At 29.6% G+C, this 18,374-nt stretch overlaps 2 protein-coding genes across 15 annotated transcripts; one reads left to right on the forward strand and one right to left on the reverse strand.

Moving 5' to 3' along the window:
- Positions 1 to 17: 17 nt before the first annotated feature.
- On the reverse strand, positions 18 to 17,226 carry LOC124494520 (uncharacterized). Of its 14 annotated transcripts, XM_075729413.1 has the most exons (8): positions 8,112 to 9,257; positions 7,675 to 7,898; positions 5,637 to 5,728; positions 4,851 to 5,508; positions 3,318 to 3,682; positions 1,436 to 3,248; positions 1,187 to 1,378; positions 18 to 1,107 (listed from the first exon to the last, which is right to left on the reverse strand). In XM_075729413.1, the coding sequence occupies exons 4-8, from the start codon at positions 5,068 to 5,070 to the stop codon at positions 800 to 802; spliced, it is 2,898 nt and encodes a 965-aa protein (XP_075585528.1). In that variant the 5' UTR covers positions 5,071 to 5,508; positions 5,637 to 5,728; positions 7,675 to 7,898; positions 8,112 to 9,257; the 3' UTR covers positions 18 to 799. The 14 variants fall into 14 exon arrangements, with proteins under 14 accessions (XP_075585528.1, XP_075585529.1, XP_075585527.1 ...); XM_075729414.1 differs by lacking the exons at positions 7,675 to 7,898; positions 8,112 to 9,257 and adding an exon at positions 17,035 to 17,226; XM_075729412.1 differs by lacking the exons at positions 7,675 to 7,898; positions 8,112 to 9,257 and adding an exon at positions 12,426 to 12,958.
- Positions 15,960 to 17,906, forward strand: LOC124494839 (uncharacterized). Its single transcript, XM_047058108.2, has 3 exons — positions 15,960 to 16,142; positions 16,223 to 17,102; positions 17,220 to 17,906. Exons 1-3 carry the CDS (start codon positions 15,960 to 15,962, stop codon positions 17,816 to 17,818), a joined length of 1,662 nt encoding a protein of 553 aa, XP_046914064.2. The 3' UTR covers positions 17,819 to 17,906.
- Positions 17,907 to 18,374: the final 468 nt, after the last annotated feature.

Consider the following 18,374-nt stretch of genomic DNA (forward strand, 5'->3'; position numbering starts at 1 on the left):
CAAAAATTCAACCGCCATTTCAAATATCGAAGAGCATTTTTTTTTATTCATTAAATGATGATGATAATTTAGTTAATTAAGATTTAAAATATCAATATGAAAAAAAATTGCATCACATTCAATTTGATAAAGAGAATTGATTTGAAGAAAAAAAAATTAAAATATTTCTATGCAAAGTGAGTCATGTTGTTATAATGTGTTAAAAAGAATTCCCGAAAACGTAATTATAAGTGTGTTTGTATGTGTGTGGATGGATTAAAAATCTGGAAACGATTTGTTTGGTTTTCGGCCATTAAGAATGAGTATAAATAAATATATGTTCAGTATGTATTGTGTGTATGTTTATGTGTGTTTTGGATTCATGTTCTCAGAAAAAAAACATGAAAAAAATATAGGTAAAACATTTGCATCAATTTTTTTTTATTATTATATAGAAGTTAATAAAAAAGAAAAAAATTAGCTAATCTTTAAAAAAAATTTCTAGAATAGTGTAGTGGGTGTATGTGTGTGTGTGTGTATGTGTATGACAAGGCAGAAAAAAAATGAAAATCAATTTGTTGATTTTTTGTCATCAATCAAACAAACAATAGCAGGAAAAGAAATAAAAATAAAGAAAGAAAAAGATAAAAAAGCTCCACAATGTAGGTGTCTGTGTTTGTCGATCATAGTGGTCACATCAAAAGAGGGAGAGAGAGAAAAAAAATGGTCGGGCACATTTTGAAAATTATCATCATCATGATATAATAATGAGTGGCAAGATCGGTAAATGATTAACAATGAAGCAATAAAATAATTTTGGTTATCGAACACGAAAAATAACGATGGCTAATATGAGAAAAAAGGCAATCCATGCCATTGTTATTAGATAACCATTCAATACGGCCGGTTTAGAAAGATCAAAACCACGTATTAATATATGACGAAATGATTCCATCGGTTTTGTTTGTGGCATTGCATAAGATATATAACGGAGTAAAGCGATCATTGTTTCGACTGGCCAGAAAATACCGGTAATAAAACAAAACATTAGCTGAGATCCGGCTCCTAATGCTAATGCTGTCATTTCGCTCGTACAAATAGCGGATAACATTAGGCCAAATGTCATTCCTAGGTTTCAAGAAAATGATGGAAAAAAATTTGCAATTTTAAAAGTTTGTTTTTTCACATTTTTTTAAAAAACGCTTACCACAAAGACCTTGTAGAAACATCATAGCAACAGCTAAAACATATGAACCTTTCATTGGAAAATCAAATATCCAGAAACCCATAACAACGGTCAATATAATCTGTACGATCAATAGGAATGTTATATTGATAATTTGTGCAATAATGAATTCGGTTGGCGTCATTCCAACGATCATTGAACGTTCCAATGTTCCTAAAAAAATCAAAAATTAGCTACTGAATGGATCATTCATTAATTAATGATAATTACCTTCACGGCGCTCCGAAAGAAAAGCCATCGATGTGATAGACATTGTGGCAAAGAATACAATGAAAACCATCAGACCAGGACCAACAAATTCAACCATATCGGTTTTTTCACCACCATAGATTGGTTTTTCAAATTTGATTGGCAATTTCAATGAACTCATTTGACCACCAAAAATTTGTCCGGCATTTTCAACAAATTTAAACAATGCACTAAACACTTCACGGCGAATTATGTTAACATGTAATGCATTCGATCCATCATAATAGATTCGAATGATTGAATCATCATCATCCGAACTGGTGATAATAGAACGATCGGTAGATGTAGTTACTGCTGTTGTTGTTAGCAGATCAGATATGCTACGTTTAAAACGTCGTGATCCGGAACTATCATTATCATCATCATCGTCAATCAACATTGATGGCGTTTTTAGCATTGATTGCGTTGGTTGTGATGGTGCAATATAAGGTGTCATCAATGGTGGTACTGGTTCATTTGTATTGGTTACCATTTTACCATTTGGCTGTGTATAACTCAATATAGGTGGTGCAATCGATGTCGATGTTGTTGTCGTCGTTGTTTGTGTTACAAATTGTTGCTGTTGAGCAATAATTGGAGGAAACGGTTGCCGTCCTAACCCTCCTGGTATACCACCACCACCCATTCGGCCAAAATGATTAAGAACACGTGAAAAATTCTTCCCCAGAACTATAGCCGAATATGTATCAGCATTCCGTACGGAATCGATAGCTTCTTCTGGTGTTCGATAATATTTCAATGAAATAAAATCCGAATCAATTGACTTGAGAAACATAAGACTAAGAAATGGAGGATCTTCTTGGTTACAAACAGCCATCTGTACTGATGTCGGATCACGACCCATACATAGACAGAACAGGGCCACTTCTAATGCAGGCAATAACATGGTGATAACCAATTCTGGTACACGTCGAAACAAACGTATACGATGTTTACGACATAGAACACCAACTTTTTGCATAGAATTTACTGAACGATTTTGTCCATGTACAGAATATGTACGAACTTTACTGTTATTACTATTATTATTACGACCAGAAGATGAATGGGTGGATTTTTTTGATCTTGTCGACGACGACGACGATGATGATGACGAAGATGAAGATGATGAATTATTGTTAAACAATGGTGAATCGGATGATGCATCCATATGATGAATATTATTATAATCATTATTGTTTAATCTACAATTATTTCCTGTCTTCGTTGTCGTATTTGATTCGATCAAAGAATCAGGATCCAATTGTTTATATTGTTCATGCACAATAACATGTTTGGCCGTATTTGTCGACGGTGGTGTGGCCACCAAATGTGAAAGTAAATTTGGTTTAGGTTTACCACCAACAAATGCCATCATTGAATTACCACCACCACTACCACCATTAGAGGTGAACATTACCGATTGATTTGTTGGTTCAATTGTAGCCGCAATAGCAACGGCTTGTGGCGATGTTCCACCATTTTCCATAACATAATTATTATGATGGATATGATGATTATTCATATTAAGAATTTTATGATTCTTTTGAGGATCCAGTTGCAATAAAATATCTTTTGGATATGGAGATTCATTTTCTAATTGGCTTGTACTATTTGAATGATGACGAAAATCATCCTGTTGAGATAATTTTAAAAATAAACGTTCCATCGATACTACATTATGCTGTAACATTAGATAATTTGGATTTCCTTCGGCCAATATACGACCTTGTCGCATGAAGCCAACTTTATCGGCCGATCCGGCTTCTTCAATATAATGTGTGGTTACTATGACCTAATAGAACGACAAAAGGAAAAATATCACTTGCATTACAAAAAATATGAATACACAAAAAACACATACCGTAAGGCCATTTTTACTTTGATCCACAAGATATGACCAGATAGATTCACGTACAATAGGATCAACACCTACGGTTGGTTCATCCAATATCAATAATGGTGGTTCATTAATCATTGCAACAGCTAATGAAACACGACGCTGTTGACCACCGGATAAACGATCCGTATAACAATGTTCAAAATCACTTATATCCAATAATTTTAATAAAAATTCAATACGTGATTCTAATGATTGCATATGTGATGTTTGTTTAGCGAAACCGGCATAATACTCGAGTGTTTCTCTTACGGTAAATTGTGATATTAATGATAATTCTTGTGGCATATAGCCAATATTTGGTCCAGGTATACCACATTCTTTTGTGCCTATATATACAAAAACAACAACAACAACAAAAACAATAAATAAATTGGAAAAGATTTTGCAACATAGGAAAAACATCCACATGGAAAAAAAAGAGATATATAGAGTGAAAACAACATAAAAACAACAAAACAAAAATGCAAAATACAGGAAATAGATTAGGATTCACATTTTTATATTCAAATATACGTCTCAAGGTTTCTATTTTTCTATATAGATCGATTGATGACCTGAATTATTATTATTAATGTCATGTACGTCATTTAACCTAGACCTGAACTGATAAGATTGAAATCAAAAAAAAAAAATGAATAAATAAACCAAATTGTGCAAAAAAAAACTAAAAATCAAAATCAAACAAGGGTGTAAAGATCTTAAATGATGTCAAGGAATCCAAAAAAAAAAAAAAAAAAATAAAATAAAAAAATTTATGACTAAAAACATCTCAACTACAAACAAACAATCTAACACACTTGAACGGATGCTAATGGATCGAAAAGTGTTTTTTTTTTTTTTGAATATTTCGATGATGATGATCAATATTTGTTTGCATTGTAGCCAATGTCATATTTACATGTGTATAAGAAGTTGATGTGTTTTTTTTTAAAAATCATTGTATCCGGTTGGCATTGAAATTTGAAAAAAAAAAATTTATTTTGAATTTTCGTGCACTTAACTATGAACAAAAATTTAAATTAATGGCCACTACAATATAATATTCTGCATTGTTTTTGAACTTTTGAATAAATGATGATGGTGATAATTGACTAAATATAATTAAATATAAATCCATCGATCCATCTATCTATCTATCTATTCTATTCACATGAATTAAATGCGCATCAATGTATCATCATTACACATTGATGAATTATTCAAATTTTTATTATCATTGAAATGATTGATTGATTGATTGATTGATTCACAAACAAACAAACAAACAAAAAATCATCAAATGTGTGCAATCATGCATTGATGCATAATATAATGAAATTATTTTAAGAAAATTTCATTCTTTTTTTTCATTGATGATCAGTCATCTTCTCTTTTTTTTAAAGAAATCTTTACTACCACTACTACCACTACAATGGGAAAAAAATCAACAAACACTGAATTATTATTATTGAAAATAATGGACAGAAAGTTTTTGTTTTTTACAAAATTTCATACCTGGTCGATAGCCAAAAACTGTTACATTACCACAACGTGGTTTCAAACGGCCAACAATACAACGTAATAATGTTGTTTTACCACAACCGGATGGACCTAATAGACCATATATTGTACCACGTGGTACATGCATATTAATTGATTCTAAATTCAATCCATGACGTTTATAAGCGAATGTCAAATTTTCGACATCAACTGCTGATGAATTTGTTAATGCCATTTTTTAAATTAGTCGTATTTTGTTAATTGATTATAAATTAAATATAGCTTCTTTATGACGAATCATTCGTGAATCCAATAGAAAAAAAATCGTTGTCGTCGTCGCTGTTGTTGTTGTTGTCAAATCAGAATCAATTAAAAAAAATTTCTAGCGTATTGAAAGACTTGAAAAACACACACGTATAAAAAAAAGTAGTGAGAAAAAAAAATGAGATCGAAATTTTTGTCGTTGTCTTCAAATTATGAAATTGATGAGGATGATCAAGCTGTTGTGGTTGTTGTTGTTGTTGATTTGGGCAAATGATGATGATGATGAAAAGATGTTTTTTTTCTGTTGTCAATGATCAATGTGAAAAGAAGAAAGAAAACAAGAAGAACAAAACTTGGCAATTTTTTGTTATGCCCCACACTGTGTTGATGTTCTTTTGTTGTCGTTTTTCTTTGTTCAGCAAAACCAAAAAAAAAAAAAAAAATTATGACCAATTAGAAGCTTATTATTACTTGTTAAATACTATGATGATGATGATGATCATCATTGATTGATTATTGAATCAAACGAATTATTACATCTTAAAGTCCATTGATCGATTGATGATGGCATGATTTTATTTTTTTTTCTTGCTCTTCGGTTCCTTTTTTTTATTTTTGGATTTTATATGCTAATTCAGCAGAAATGATGATAATTATGATGATGATGATGATGAAAATGTTTAATTTTGCAAATGATAAAAATGAACAGAATAAAAAAGAGAAAAGAGAAGAAAAAAAAATTATTAAAACATTTGAATAAAGATCAAAAAAAAAAAAATTTCAACGAAAACAAAAAAAAATCATCTACGAATCAGATTTCCATAATAATGTCTAAATGATTTATATATGTATTCGGATTGTGTGTGTTTGTGTCTGAATATCGAATATAAAATGGGAGTTGTCCATGGTGTTGATATAATGGCCCTATCACATATATATGGCAATATATAAAACAAATCTTGTCAATTCAATCAAATCAAATCATCAATAATTATAAAACGATGATGATAATGTCATCGAATCGATATATGATGAGCAGGAGGGGGCACACAATATCATTGAGAATTGTATTATTGAAGCAAAAATAAAAACAAAAAATAATTCAATTTTCATCATTTTCAGATGTACAAAAACAAAAGATAAAAATCGAAAAACGACGCATCATACTTATAATAGTTTGTTGTTGTTGTTGTTGTTTCATCATCAATAAATATATTGATTGATGATTGATTGAATAAAGAAAATCAATGGATGGGCGGATATGAAGCGCAAGTAAATTTTTTTTCTTGTGCATATTTTCTACCGATAGTATGGAATAATGACTAGATTATCATTATAGCCGAATATGATGACAACAACAACAACAACAACAACAATGGAAATACGAAACTGGCAAAGCAGAAAAATTTATATCATCGATGGATGAATTGATTCATTGGTGATAGTGAAACTTTAATTTTTTTTTTTAAATATCAAAGTTCATTAATGAACAATTAATGAAGAAAGAGACAAAAATTAGAAAAAAAAGTCAATTGATAATACACATACGCACACACCCGAAAAAAAATCACTGAATTGAATTGATGATTGATATGATCGATTGATTACACACACACACACACGCATATACATCAATTAATAATTAATCATCAAAACAAACAAATGATTGGAAAAATGGATGCCTTTGTCGTCGTGTGTTTTCAAGATGGAAAAGAAATGGAAAGTCGACTGCTTCTGGTGGTAATTGTTTTTTTTTTTTTTTTTTGATAATAAAAAAAGAAGAAGAATCACAATAATTGGAAAAAAAATGACAAATTGATTGATTTTTTTTTCTGGACAATCACAAATTTAGATCGATTTTTAAAAAAAAATCTCCAGCTCATTTGATGACGTTTTGTCGGTCGAAATTTTTTTTTTATTTTGTTTTGGTTTAGTTTGTGTTCCAGATTTTTATATTTGTTCGTACACTTGCATCTCACTAGTGGTGGTAAACGTACACAGGCACATATATATCACATAATAATCGTCATCAATTTGACGCGTGCACTTTTTTTCTGGTTGCCAATCAATAGAAAAAAAAATCGATCCATTTGTTTTTTCGATTGATTCATTGAGTTATCGTTCATTTGATTTTTGTTTCGTTGTGCATTTATACTTGTTGATTGAAAATTTTTTTTTTTTAAAAATTTTCCTCATATTTGATGATTGAAAATTTTGATTTTTTTTGATATTAAATGATCGATCGATTTGATTGATTGGTTGTACCCTTTTGTGCTTTGGTTTCTTTGAAATTTTTTCTTTTTTTTTGTTTGTTTATTGAAAAAATTTCAACAAAAAAAAACTCTTGAAAAAAATGATTTCTTCTTTTTCGTTTTTGATTTTCTTCACACCAATACTGCCACACTCTAAATGGTGATAGTTTCAAATTTCACATATTGAAATGTGAATTGATAAAATTCCAGTTAATTGATCAAATCAATCAATCAAATAGAAATGAACTTTGATTTTTTTTTTGTCAGTAGATAATTTACGAGTAGAATATGTGAGTGAAAATGAAAATGAAATATATACATACCATGAACACGAAAAAAAAAGATGATTTGATTTGGCAATGGATATGAAATAATTAATGAAAGAAAGAAAAAAAAATTAAATCGAGATCGATTAGTCGCTAGTGGTTCATTGATTGATTGGTTGTATTGTTTTTTTTTTCATTGATAACCATACAATGATGAAAAAATTAGAAACTAATGAACCATTCCGATGATTAAGCATTTGGCCATGGATTCCATTATTTTTCTGGAATGATTCAATGATTCAATGGTGATGATGATAAAAAGAACCCAGGAAGAAAAAGAAAAGAAAAAACATAACCAAAAACATTCGAAAATCGATAGTTAATTTCGATTGTTTTTTTCTTGCAAAAAAAAAAACAATCGATAATTCAATCATCGAACATTTTTTTGTTTATTATTAAGTTCGATCATGATGATGATGATGATTACTACACACATTTTCAAAGTCGTTTTCGGTTCACTCATTGAGAATTGAATTGATGTGATGTGATGTGATTTGAAAAAAATGGCCATATTGAGTTCAAGTTCATCAAAAAAAAAAAAAAAAAACATTCATCATTCATTAACATTCAGCAAACGGAAAACAAAATTCAATGGAAATGACAAAAAAAAAAATTTAAACAAACAAAACAAAACAAAAAATGTAAATAAAGAAGAAAAAAATATGAATTCAAACAATTGGACTTTGGACAACAACATCTTCTATAGAGAAGATGTTGTTGCAACCAAAAAACAAGAAAAAAAAACTTGTTGCATGTTTGGAACATCATCAACAAACAAACAAACAAGTTGTACAAATAATCAGAATAGAAAAGAAGAAAAATCCAACAAACACAGTGTGTGTGTGTGTGTTTGTTTGTTTGTAGAAACATTATTCAAATGTGTGAAAATGGCCAAACTAGAGAAAGAGAGAGAGAGAGAGAGACAGAGAGACTTGATCCAAAAAAAGGTCCACACACACACACACACACTGGTTGGAAAAAAATCCATGGGGAGAATGAGTAAATTATCTAAATTCAAATTTTGTTTTTTTTTAATTTGAATTTAGATAATTTTTATTAAAATTTTGTTTCAAAAAAAAAAAAAAATATTTTTACCACCAGTGATGATGATTGGTTCGGCTTCAGGCAGATTGAATTCAAAACAAAACAAAACAAAAAAGAGAAAAATACAGAAAACAAAAATCGGGCCAGAAAAAAAAACGAACTAAACGACAGACCGGTATTGGTGTATGGTGTGTGTGTGGGTGGTTTGTATTTCCAAGGATGATGATAAGTCCACCTGTTGCTACTGTGATTCAATTTTTGTTTTTTTTCTGTTTGGCGGTTTAATTTAAATAAATACTCTCTTTCCGTTCCGGTTAATAAAAAAATTTGGCGGTTTCATTCATTTATTCATGTGCAACTTTAGATTTTTGTCACCTGTGCATGTGTGTGTGCGTTTGCGTTTTGTAGGTCGTTTTTTCGTTTTTCGTCATCAATCGTATCTTCGGATATCAAAATTATCATCACCATCATCATCATCGTTAATTTCGTAAAATGTGATATTTTAATTTTGTCACCGAAGACTCGAAAAAAAAATCATCATCATCATCATCATTTATGATTATTGTCTTGTCGCTTTTGGATGGTTGATCACCACCACCACCACCGAAAAAAAAGAAAGAACGACGACAAGAAAATAAAAACTTGAATGAACCAGATATATCAACATTCATAATAATGTGGACCAAATCGAATACGGCCCCCGAAAAAAAAAATGGTAATGTGTGAAAAAAAAACCAGCCAAAAAGTAGTAGTAAAAGAAAAAAAAATGAAAAACCGGGCCATCGTCGTCGTCGTCGTCGTCGATGTTTTTGTGCGTATGAAGAGAAAAATATTAAATTTCATGCACACCGTTATCAATAAAAAAAAAAATAGAAAAGAAAACCTTCGTTTACATGATGTCATTTGTGGATGGTGAAAAAAAAGGCAAATTTTTCAACAACAAAAAAAAACAAAATTCAACAAGGTCAATGCATCTAATTTAAGTGATTGAACTTTACAAACAAAACAAAATTCTAAACAAAACAAAACATGGTATGGTATATGGTAGACAAAATAGGAAGTGTTAAAAGTGAATCACGATCATCATTTAGTGGTGAAAAGTGAAAATTAAACCAAAAAAAAAAAAAAAAAAAACGAATAACAAAAAACCAAATCATCATAGAATGATTCTATTTTTATCAACAAAGAAAAAAATCCATTGACCTTATACACACACACACAAAAATATTGAATTTTAGCTGGCCATCATCAATGGAAAAAAAAATCAAACAATTTTTTTGTTCAATGATAACAATTCAATGATAACAACAACAGCACACAAAAAAAAAATCCAATCGATCATCACATCATTCATATATATAGATAGCATTATGTCACTTGTTGCCATCGTTTTCGTTGTTATTGCCACAATTCAATGACGTAAGGTTTTCGTCGTCGTCGTTGTTGTTGTTGTTGTTGATTAAATATTATTTACCTAGATATATATGATTTTTATGTTCTGATTGCCATGTTCAATGTCGATTTCAATTTCAAACAAACAAAAATTTTTTTGATGATAAACACACAACAGCAACATTATTATTATTAATAAAAATAATAATGAATTATCACATAAGCAGAAGGTATTATTTTCAACAATATTGTCAAAAAAAAAAAACATCATCAATCGATCGATAGATCGATGATAAGATTTGTGTAATAAGTTGGTGTTTGCAAATTATTATAGAATAATAATAATAATAATAAAAATCTATAATGACCTTTGCCCCTCCTTTTCTCATCACATGATGAAATTTTTTTTTTTTTTTTTTTTTGAAAAAACAATTTATGAAATAAAAACAACAACAGGTTGCAACAAAAACAACAACAACAACAGGTTGCAAACGCAACAGGTAGCACACAAAAGCAATAAATAACAGTACCATATATATATATTTTACACACATGATAATTACATGAAAAAAAAATTCAGAAATATTCATTTGTTTGCTAGTTTGTATCCAATTCATCATTGATGTTTTATTACAATAGCAAAAAAAAAAAAAACTTCGTTGCTGTTGTGAAATTTTTTCATAATTATAAAGATGATACAGATTTGTATATGAAAATGGCAAAAAAAAAAAATAGTACTTGCTATCCATTTATTTTTAGGTTTTTTTTTCTTCGTCAAAGTTTCTAAAAAAGTTTTTTTTGTCCATTATTTTTGTTCGTTTGTTTGTTTACATTTTCCATTTTTAACTGTGTGTGTGATAATATCGGGTACATATTTATTCGGGCTGTTTTTTTTTGGTCGGTAATAAAATAAAAAAAAATGTGCAAAGAAACAAAAAAAAATCACACCATTTCACATGTGTTGGTCAAAAATGGTCGTTCCAAACAACAATGATTCGTTTTTTCTTTCTGTTTTCTGATGACGACAATAAACAATAAACAAAAAAAAAAAAAGATTTTTTTTCTGCAGGTCATCATCATTCTCATCATCAAAGGTCAGATTTGAAATTACGTTGTGGTTTGATTGAATCGATAGGATCGAAATCATTGATCTAAAAATCGTAATCGAAAAATTTTTAATTTATGAATGAATTTTTGTGTTTGTTTGTTTTGAAGATTAATTTGAATATAAATACGAAAAACACGCGTAAAACAAACAAATCATTATCAGTCAAATATAAAAGACGGCATTAAATAAAATTGATGATTGACCGTTTTACCTTGAAAATTTTCATTTTTATTTTCATTTTGATTTGCTTGAACTTGGCATGATGATGATGGTGATTATGATGATGATTTTAATCCCATCACCACCACCACCACCACCATCTCATATTTACATTTAGAAATACCTTTGGGCTATAAATGTTGTTTGTTTGTTTGTTTTTCAAATGGATCAAAAAAAAATCAGTCCAAAATGGCCAATGGTCAATAAATTTCTTTTCATTTTAAAAACACACACAGACACAATCCTTACCTTTTTTTCTGAAGAAAATTTAAAATTTTTTTGTTGACAATTTATTAATCAATGATGATTGATTGACGATTGATTGATTGATGGATTGAAATCGAAGAAAAAGAAGAAGGAGAAAAAACCCAATAATAATGATGATGATGTATATGTAATTGGGGAAAATGAAAAAAAAAATTGAAAATTTTTTTCTTGGTCATGAATATCACACTTATGATGCAAATGTGCACGCCAATAAAACAACACACAAAAAATTCAAGTTCACATTTGGCCTATGCACGTACGCACACACACAACGCCACCACACATGTCAATCATCAAAGGGTTATGCATGATAAATAAATCATCAAAAATACAAATCTGTTGCACATGGGTTGAATATAAATAAATAAATGAAGAATTTAAATTTTTCAACAAAGAAAGAAAAAAAAAATGCAACACACACACAAACAATCACATAAATATAATATATCGATGACTTACTGACTGACTGAACTAAACTAACATATCTAACTGCTGATGGACTGACTAACTGAATATACATGACCAAAAAAAAAAAAAAAAACAACAAAAAGATTGGCCCCGAATTTGCTATCCGTTTTTCACATGTGTGTGTGTGTGTGTTGATTTTCCACCTGTTGATAAAAATACTAACACAACCATGGTACCACCACCACCATCATAATGTTGATGTCGATGTCTATGATGACCACTGATCATCAACTTATATTATAATTCTTACAACATATAGAAATTATTATTATTATTTTTTCTTCTTCTTCTTCTTCTTGATGACTTCTTAACAGCAACGGCAACAACAAGAAAATAAAGATTACCACCACCACCACTACACAACAAAAACGATGACGTTGATGATGATGATGACCATAGTATCATCTAAGCATACAAAAACACACACACACACATTGTCCAGTGATATTACTGGTTTTGGTCGTTGTCTTTGTTTTGTTCACATTTGGATAAAATTCTTCACTATTATTACACCACTATTTATACTTACATGTGTTTGTTTATTTTCTGTTTGATTTACAAGAATTTTTTTCCCCAATTGAATGATTGCAATAATTTTTTTTTTTTGATTTTTGATTTGAGTACGTTCATCAAGAGATCTTCAATTATAAATGATAATAATGACCATTAAGTACAGTGATGATGACGATGAAATCATTCTATCTATTATTACAACCAACTGTTGATCATAATGTATCATTGTGATGATGGTGCTGGTTGCTGTTGTCTTGGTGGCAATGAAAAAAAAACCAACGACGGTAACAATAATAATAATATAAAAAAAAACAAATTTAGATAGAAAATGATGATTTTTATCGATAAATCAATGAAATATCCAATGTATCGAACACATATATGGACGCAGCAATGAATTTTTTCTTTTTTTAATGAGAATTTTGATCATTTATTTTGGAGATCTTGGTGTGTGTGTTGATGGAAAAGGACAAAAATCTTAAAGGTTACACACACAATGATAATGATGGTGATGACATCAATAGATCGATCAATCAATGGTAATCAATCAATCAATCGATTGTATGTATCATAATGTATAACAATAGAAGAAAAAATGTGAGAATAAAAAAAAAACCAAAGAGAAAAATCAAATCACAGACAAAAAAAAAACAGAACTTTTCTCTCTCTTTCTCTCTCTCTCACTCGCTCTCTGTGTGTCTAATATTATGGTGATATTCAGTCTCATTTTATACATGTCTGATGACATGTAACCCGGGTCCCGATATTCGAGTTTTTTTTTCGTTGTTGTTGTTCATGAACTTTTTTTTTCGTAATTTTTAAATGTCGCTCTCTTTAGTTTTCGCTTTTTTTTCATTGTTTAAATTGATGATGATGATGGTGATGATGAGCAACATTTAACATTTACTACTACTACTACTGCTACTACTACTACTACTATCTTGGGTTTAAATCATACTTTGACATTTTTTTTCTGAACAAAAAAAAAAAATGAATGTGTTAATTATGATGTTCATTCATTCAGCAACAGGTAGTTATTTGCATACAATACAATACACACACACACAAAAAGGTTAAAACAAAGAAAAAAAAGGTGGACATTTTTATATCTCCACATTTAAAATTTTCAAAAAAAAAATTTTCAGTGTAATTTTAATGAACAACATCCGCAGCAGCAATATTTGAATTCCACACCAAATCAAATGTTTATAATATGCGGAAGCAATGAATGGTAATGGTAATGGTAGGTTTTTTTTTTTTGGTCAATCAAATTCATTGCTCCTGGCTTTTTTTTTCATCTAAACTTACCCAACCTATTCACCATTCAATGAAAACTGATCATCATCATCATCATTTTTTATTTAGAGATTAATGTGTGTGTGTGCGTGTGTGTATTATGATGATGATCATTGAAATCGGTAATGGTGAGAACAACTAAATAAATCTAATCGATAAAATAAATCCAGTTTTTCTCTCTGTCATTTTTTTTTTGTTAGTTCTTGATAAGCTTGTAAGCTTGTTTTCTTCTTCTTCTTCTTCTTCTTGATTTGTATCCCTTGAATGAATTTCCGCATCTCTCTCTCTTTTTTCATTATTATCAATCAAAATGTTCAAGGCCATGGATTCGATTAAAGATGAAGATCATATCAACCGAATGAATAAGGATTTCCTTGATTCATCGTCATCATCATCGAACCAATGCATAGGAATCGATTAGTATCTAATCGTCGGTAAAAAAAAAGTTCAATTAATAGTGCGCGTATGATGATCATCATTAAAAAAAAAGTACGAAAAACCTGGTTTCTGGTTACAAATAGAATGTTGCCGTCGTTGTTGCTGTTCATGTTTAATGATTGCTCTGTGTGTGTGTGTGTATAGACCAAAAACATTGAGGGTTGCCTATCATCATCATCATTATCATTGCCTAGATCGAAAAAAAATGAAGCAGAAGATTATATTTAGGTCATCATTTCGGTTATATGGTTGGGTACATATCGTAGAAACATTCGAATTTTTTTTTTTGTTTTGAAAATAATTATTTACGCCATCATCGTCGTCATGATGGGCGAAACGAATTTTTTTTTTTAAACGTTATCAAACTTTTAGGATCAATTACCGTTATTATCATGAGAGTAGTAACAGGTCAACAGGTGAACATCAACAAGTTGTTGTTGTTGTTGTTATTGGCTTCAGGTTCGGTTCGATTCGAGGGTTCATTCTGAGAGAGATAACACATAGAGATTAATTTCTGGCCAAAAATGTTTATCGATCAATCAATCAATGAATAAATAACTAGAACACCAATCAGAACTTATATGTTCACCTTGGCCCGAAAAAATAAACCCAAGAAAAAAAAACCCAACGAAAGAAAAAAAAATTGGTTTTTCCCAAGTTAAAAGTTCAAATTCCCCATATATCGACAAAGATCAAAGATTAATATCAAAGGTCAAAGTTTATTTTGTTCGTTCTTGTCTGATATGAATGATGAAATAAAATTTGGGACAATTCAACATTACATTTTATCATCATAGGTGTCAAAGTTCAGGAAGAAAAAAAATTTTTTTTTTCTCACTCCTTATGGATTCTTTTTTTTCCTCATCTCAATTCAATCGACAACATTTAATGTCGACGACATTTTTTTTTTTTTTTTTGGATAAGCCAACCAGCCAGCGCCTTATAGTATCACATTTTGTTGATTGAATACAGGACATTCAACCTTGGAACTTATGGTGTGTGTGTGTGGATGTATTTTTTTTCTGTTAAATAACAAACAGCAGAAGCAGCAGCAGCAGCAGAGAACGAAAAGAAATAGAAAAAAAAACTTGAGGAAATGGTAAACACTCAGATGTTGTTTTTGTTGTTGTTGTTGTTGTTGTTGTAGTTGTTGTTTATAAAATTTTAGTTGCCAAAATAGCATCTTCATATGAAAAATGATGATGATAATGATCGAATCTCATTGGTTTTTTTTTCACACGAACCGGATTATTTCTTTTCACCGATTTGAGAATGATGATCTTTGCTCAATCTAGGACACACAAACAATTAAACATAAACATTTTGATGATGATTTGATTTTTAATTTTGATCAAGAATCAATTAATCATAGAAAAACAAAATCAAATCAAATCAAAAAAAAAACTACCACTACCACCCACCACCACTACGACCAAATGGTCAATAATAATCGATAATTCAATTTTAACGAATTTTTTTTTTAGTTTAAAAAGAACAAAATTTTATCGAAAATTTTATGATGATGATGATGATGAGAATGCCAAATTTGTCATTCATTAGTATTCCAGTGACAACAACAACAACATTTGTCATTTTTTTGTTTGTTGTTGTTGTTATTGCTGAATTATTGATTGCAAATGAAATACAAACGGCGGCTATTACTACGACGACGACGACGACGACAACTAATGAAACATTTTTAAATGATAAACGTAGAGATGTAAGTTATATTTATTTGGTGTTAAGGTATTGTGTATATAGTGTAATAATCTGTTTCTTTCTACACAAACAAAAAAAAAGTTGACATGTGAAAGTCTAAATCAATTTAAAGGTGATAGTGGTGACCAATTGAATATATTGGCAATCGGTATTTTGGATACAAATTTATTATTGATAACAAAAGATTTTTTCGTTTATGATTTATCGATCGAAGATTTTGATATGACAAATAATGTTCTATTTATACGTTATATGCCAATAACAATGAAAGAAAAATATCCAAAAATTTATGAAAGAAAATTATTTGTTGAAAAAGTATTCGATACGGGCAAAATTTATAATGCAATCATTATGAGAGATACATATAGTGATTGGTTATGTTTTATTGATTGGGAACCAATAACACCATATTATGGTCTTAATTATGATATTAAACATTCAAAAATATACAATGGATGGTTATTGGGTAAGGAAAAATATCGTGAAACAATGATTTCAAAAACATCGAAACCATGTGAATTTTATGCATTTACAAATATTGATTTTGGTAATCAATATGGCCAAATGTATGGTGTACTTTGTATAGCAAAAATAAATTGTGTAGAAATAATATTTGGTATTAATAATGATAGACGACATTTTGCTGATTTGAATTATGAATATTATTATCATTCATTATGTTTTGGTGATCAGAATCAAAATTCGGTTACAATTGTTGATGTAAATTATATTTGTGCTAATGAATTAATAATAAAATGGAAAATATTGAAAGGTTTTGTGATGGCCAATAAATTTTATCTATTCACCAATCATAATATCTATATATTTTCTGAAGATGTTGTTAAATATCGTGGTACAAAAGATAATAGAGTTGGTAAATCATTTCCACTTACAAAAGTAAAATATAAGGATTTCTTTAAATGCGGTGCTTTCGTTCCACCTAATGTCATTTCAGATTCATGTAAGTAGAGAGTGGTGGGGTGGGTGGTAGGTAGAGTTGATGATTAATTGATTTTTTTTTATTGATGAGAAAATGATGATGATTAATTTAATTTTTTAAAAACAAAAAAAAATTTAGTTCACTACTGGCTTATAGCATCAAGCATAATGCTATTATTAATGATTTTGGTCATAATATTATGGTGGATATCGACAACTCGTTGTGGACGACATATTCATCATCATCTTTATCATCATCAAGGATTAACACGTGGAAAAACCATTACCGCCATCCCTCCCACCACCACCAGCAGCAGCAGCACCAACAACAACAACAAAAACAATAAACGTGTCAGCAGTTTGAATTTAAAACAACAGGAAAAACAACAACCATCAATCGATAATAATCGATCTCGTTCGAAAATATCGCAAGCAACCAATCTGGTTACTAGAATGAATAGTATAATAGAAAAACAACAACAACAACAACAACAACAACAACAGCCATCTATCAATAATCGATCTCGTTCGAAAATATCGCAAGCCACTAATCTGGTTACTAGAATGAATAGTTTAATAGAAAAACAACAACAACCATCATCATCAGTGTCATTATTATCTACAATGAAAAAACAACCAAAAAGTATCTTCAAACCTAACAAAATTGATAGTCATCGTGGTGGTTCAACAACAACATTAATGTCCAGTAAAAATGACATAACAAAGATAATGGATTAATCGATCGATAATTTTTTTTAGTTGTTGGTGGTGATGATGATGATTTTATTATTATTTCTAGTAAATTTGGGTTTTTTTCAAATCAATATCTTCTTGATTGATCATTATTTTTTGGCTTTGAATGTTCGAAATTAATCATTAATAATGTCAATCAATCAAACGAAAAAATTCAATTCAAAATGTCAAAAAATTTGATCATTCGATAGCGAAAAAAAATGATGATGATGATGATCATCATCATCAATAATCATGCAAATGCGAAATTGATTGAAAATGTAAAATGAATATTTTCGTTTGAATCGTATTATGCGTGTTGAAACAACAAAGTTCAAGTTCGATTAATCGATTAAATGTCGAATACAAAAAAAAAACAAAACAAAAGGTCATGATGATTCAATGATTCAATTCATTTATCGTGATAATTGAATTAAATGTTGACGATGATTAATAACAGAATTACAGCAGAAACACATATACAAAGGTTTAAAACCGGCAAATTTGATAAAGAAATCAATCGATCGATCGATCGATTGATTGGAAATGATGAGGGAAAAAA

This window comes from Dermatophagoides farinae, chromosome 3, assembly GCF_024713945.1.
Source record: "Dermatophagoides farinae isolate YC_2012a chromosome 3, ASM2471394v1, whole genome shotgun sequence".
NCBI classification, from domain to species: domain Eukaryota; kingdom Metazoa; phylum Arthropoda; class Arachnida; order Sarcoptiformes; family Pyroglyphidae; genus Dermatophagoides; species Dermatophagoides farinae.

Excerpts from the sequence above, each read along its gene's own strand:
- LOC124494839 (XM_047058108.2), top strand. The coding sequence starts at position 15,960 with ATGCCAAATTTGTCATTCATTAGTATTCCAGTGACAACAACAACAACA. Across the intron at positions 16,143-16,222 it reads TAAATGATAAACGTAGAGAT|TTGACATGTGAAAGTCTAAA; the intron begins GTAAGTTATATT and ends ACAAAAAAAAAG. Across the intron at positions 17,103-17,219 it reads TAATGTCATTTCAGATTCAT|TTCACTACTGGCTTATAGCA; the intron begins GTAAGTAGAGAG and ends AAAAAAATTTAG.
- LOC124494520 (XM_075729414.1), bottom strand. The coding sequence starts at position 5,070 with ATGGCATTAACAAATTCATCAGCAGTTGATGTCGAAAATTTGACATTC. Across the intron at positions 3,683-4,850 it reads AGTTTTTGGCTATCGACCAG|GCACAAAAGAATGTGGTATA; the intron begins GTATGAAATTTT and ends TTGTATATATAG. Across the intron at positions 1,108-1,186 it reads GTTTCTACAAGGTCTTTGTG|GAATGACATTTGGCCTAATG; the intron begins GTAAGCGTTTTT and ends CTTGAAACCTAG.